Below are 3,926 nucleotides of genomic sequence, written 5' to 3'. Positions count from 1 at the left end.
CTCATAATTTTACATTTATAGTACTCGGGCCGCGGCTCAGGCCAGAGCCGAGCCAAAGCCAGCCGTCGCTGGTGGCTTTGGCCCAGCCTGGATTTTTTGCAAGCCCAAGCCGTCTGAAGCCAGGCCGGAATATCACTAGTCCGACTCTTCACTGGGACTCAACCCTAGTCTCACCTGTGGGCGTGCGGGTCGCCCGATTTGATCAACGTCGATGACGTCGGCCACAACTATGAACTTCCTTGCACCATGCTAATGGCTCATTCGACATGGATTACCTTCCGACACCCTCTTGCCACATTCTCTGTAAGTATTTTCATCGGATTCAATCATTTGATGTTACACGATCTTGCAGGACTCGCACTTCGTATCACGCGATCAAATTTTCTTGGTGGGTGGTTTCTTAGCACCGACAGCCATCACGTACTGACCCCTCTGAACTAGACCCTCGCAACACTAGATTCAACAGGGCTATAGATAACTAACTGAATAGTGCTACATCATTCCACTTGTTTGTATTACTGAATATCATGAATTTATTCTGCTACCTGTGTGAAGAGGTGCTACAAAGCAATGAACTGACTCCCTCCCAAGATCAAAGAAGCTGCTCACCGCCTTTCATGACGTGGCGGAGAGCATACTACATATGTCGGGTGTGGTACTACAATTGATGAATTTGGCAAATGTAGCAGGGCCGCGCCAATGCGGATTATCTTTTTCCGCGATGGTCTTTCCGAAGGAGAATACAGCATCATGGGGAAAGATCGGATTGAGGACATTGAAGGCGAATTAGTCCAGCGACAGCCATTTCTTGGTTTGAGCATGTCAATTAGGGGCGATTTACCTCCAGTCGCACATTTGTATGGCTAGCATCACGCTCAGGGACGACATCTACTAGCAAAACACAGACGAGCGATCTGTATAGCTAGCAGATGGAGTCATCACATCACGCTCAGGGACGACATCTACCAGCAAAACACAGTCGAGTGATCTGAATGTAGCAGGGCCGCGCCAATGCAGATTATCTTTTTCTGTGATGGTCTTTCCGAAGGAGAATACAGCATCATGGGGAAAGAACAGATTGAGGACATTGAAGGTGAATTAGTCCAGCGACAGCCATTTCTTGGTTTGAGAATGTCAATTAGGGGCGATTTACCTCCAGTCGCACATTTGTATAGCTAGCATCATGCTCAGGGACGATATCTACTGGCAAAACACAGACGAGTGATCTGAATGCAGCAGGGCCGCACCAATGCGGATTATCTTTTTCCGCGATGGTCTTTCCGAAGGAGAATACAGCATCATGGGGAAAGAACAGATCTTGATATATGCTCCTCACTTATTAAAGTGAGCAGAGCAGCCCTCAGCAGCCAGTCTTGTCTGGTCGTACGATCGGCATGTGGCACAGTGACCAAAAGAAGAAGGGGACGGGTGGACGGTTGCATAATGCGTCTGACCAAAAGGGGAAGGGGACGGGTGGACGGTGGGACCGTTGCATAATGTGTGTTGCCAAAAGGGGAAGGGGATGGGTGGACGGTGGGACCGTTGCATAATGTGTGTTGCCAAAAGGGGAAGGGGACGGGTGGACGGTGGGATGGTTGCATAATGTAGGTGTAGGTGTATGAGATGAGGACAACGAGCGTGCCGTTGCTTTAGATGGGGCATCGTCGACAAATTAATAAGAAATGTGTTGTCGATCGAGAGGCCTGGTAAATGAAAATGGGATGGTGTCTGGAGGAAGAGCATCGTCTGACTGGAGCCAAGGGAGCCAAACCGTTGAAACAGGAGTTCTTCATTCCACTCTGGGTGAATTATCAGTACGCCTCAAAGGAAAACGATGGAGAGGTTGGCACGAACTTGCGATGTGACCGTTTCTAAGCAATTGTGAGATAACTTTAAGTGCGAAAAATAAGTACTCACGTTAGATCAATGGATCCTCGTTCCGCAGTGGGAATAAATCGACCAGACATGTGTCCACCAATACCAGTCGTCTGCGCTGTACTTTGACCCTGCGACGCATCAGCACGTTTCTTTAGCTTCGTTCCTACGGTGCGTGCACAATCCGTGAGTTCAACGGTAATTTCTTGGGCTGTAAGGTCGATTCAGTATCTTCACGTGTCAAAAATGCAACGTGTCACCCACTAACTACTGAGACTCCCTTGATATTCATCATGCCCTCCTTGCTCCTCGGCACCATATCTTTGGGAACACGAATCGGGCTGGGTACGTGCCTAGACTTATTGATCTTCATGAAGACTTTGTTGTCGAAAAAAACATAACTTTTTCCACAGTTGACATGAATGTCATGGTAGCTGCCAGGAAACGGGCCAAGTCGAATGGTTTCGGGAAGGAAACTTGCAAATCTTCCTTCCACTCCATCTCGATGGAAGTCCACTTGATCTGGGCAGAATCATCGTCCAGCGTATATAGCTGGAGGAACATTTGAGCAATGCGGAGAGAGCTTACTGAGCTTCATAGCATACCTGATCGCCCTGAAAGAATATCGACAGACTCCCAACTGTGGGCTGGGGAGCAGGCGTGGACCAGAGGAAACGTGGGAGAGAAAGCCCAGGTATGGGTGGCGGTGCAAAGAGCCTTGCTGAGTTGTGTCTATGGCCTCAAATATACCGTTCTCCTGACAAAACATGGATACTTCCGCTTAGCGTGGTGCCGGAACACTCCGGCAAGCTATGTTACCCGGCACCCGGAAAGACCTGAGATCATCGATCAGGTTTGTAGCAACACGTTCAAACCCTTGACAATTTGTGATGTCCTTAAAACAAGACCGAAGAAATAGCTCCTGGACCACTCGTTTACTAGCTGCGCTCTTTCATCCATTCATGGCAGAGCGGCCTCCTTCTGAACTTCCTTACCTACGGTTCCACTGCCCACATGGGCCTACTAATGCCGTGCCAGTCATAGATTGGTGTTCATGGGCAACGGACGATAACCAGGATAACCGTTACCTCAAATGTCCCCTTAGTCGCATTGAGTATTATAAATGCGCTGATGATGTGGAACACGAATTCCTCGTGTTCTACTTCAAACATTGGACCCATCCCAACTCTGAGGCTGTAGTGTCTGTAGACCGTACTGTGCACCAACGAGATGGTTGCTCGAAACAGTCGTCGGAAATCATCTCTCCCTCATCTTCTGAAAACAACGCTGCCTTCGACTCTGTATCCCTGCTTGGTTCACCTCATGATGCAGCGTCGCCCCTTCTTACCAGATATGGGCAGTACAAAAAACTTTGTACTCTCCTGTTTTCTTCACCTTCCGCCCCTTCAGCGCTCGAGGTGTCCATTGTACTATCTCTGGTAAACCAACAAGCCCCCGCCTATCATCTATACGAGAAACAATGTTATTGGTTCTCTGATACTGTGTGGAGGAGCTTGAAGAAGCTCTTCCCTACGAACCAAGAATCATGTCGAGATCATAATGCACGCTGTCGCTATCGCGGCATCGCATTACTAAAACCGTCATATGCACATACTTCAGTCATAACCCTATGTAGAAGTGGTGCCCCGGATGTGCCAAATGGCTGTAGAATGTGTACCAACCAGCACCGGCCTGTACATGCACATTGGTGCCGGCCAAGGGTGTGAGAGTGGTACTGGCCAACCACTCAGGTGAGGCTGTCTATATATGTGGGTACAGGCTGACCACTGCCTATACATGTACATTGGTGCTGGCCAGCGGTGTGAGTGTGGTACTGGCCGACCACTGCTTATACATGTATATTGGTGCTCCGGCCAAGGGGTGTGAGGGTGGTACTGGCCGAGTGAGTGTGGTACTGGTCGACCACTGTTTGTACATGTACATTGGTGCTGGCCAGAGGTGTGGGGGTGGTACTGGCCGACCTCTGCTTGTACATGTACATTGGTGCTGGCCAGAGGTGTGGGGGTGGTACTGGCTGACCACTGCTCGTA

The 3,926-nt window shown here is 49.4% G+C and overlaps 3 protein-coding genes across 3 annotated transcripts; 2 read left to right on the top strand and 1 right to left on the bottom strand.

Annotated features, from left to right (window-relative positions):
- Window positions 1-663: 663 nt before the first annotated feature.
- On the top strand, window positions 664-867 carry EDB91DRAFT_1066077 (uncharacterized protein; the record flags this gene model as incomplete). The annotated part of the gene is made up of 1 exon (XM_041314805.1): window positions 664-867. A coding segment is annotated over one exon (204 nt), but the record flags the coding sequence as incomplete, so codon positions are not given.
- Window positions 868-1,232: 365 nt separating this feature from the next.
- EDB91DRAFT_1352139 (uncharacterized protein) lies at window positions 1,233-2,439 on the bottom strand (the record flags this gene model as incomplete). Its single annotated transcript, XM_041326150.1, has 5 exons — window positions 1,233-1,799; window positions 1,855-1,871; window positions 1,918-2,086; window positions 2,144-2,228; window positions 2,278-2,439. 5 exons carry the CDS (start codon window positions 2,437-2,439, stop codon window positions 1,333-1,335), a joined length of 900 nt encoding a protein of 299 aa, XP_041168571.1. The 3' UTR covers window positions 1,233-1,332.
- Window positions 2,440-2,927: 488 nt separating this feature from the next.
- EDB91DRAFT_1018458 (uncharacterized protein) lies at window positions 2,928-3,461 on the top strand (the record flags this gene model as incomplete). The annotated part of the gene is made up of 1 exon (XM_041312519.1): window positions 2,928-3,461. A coding segment is annotated over one exon (534 nt), but the record flags the coding sequence as incomplete, so codon positions are not given.
- Window positions 3,462-3,926: the final 465 nt, after the last annotated feature.

Source organism: Suillus paluster (assembly GCF_016628075.1).
Source record: "Suillus paluster strain FC165 chromosome Unknown EDB91scaffold_389, whole genome shotgun sequence".
In the NCBI taxonomy this organism is placed as follows: Eukaryota; Fungi; Basidiomycota; class Agaricomycetes; order Boletales; family Suillaceae; genus Suillus; species Suillus paluster.
The sequence above is the reverse complement of the archived record's forward strand: the minus strand, read 5'-3'. Positions and strand labels throughout refer to the sequence as shown.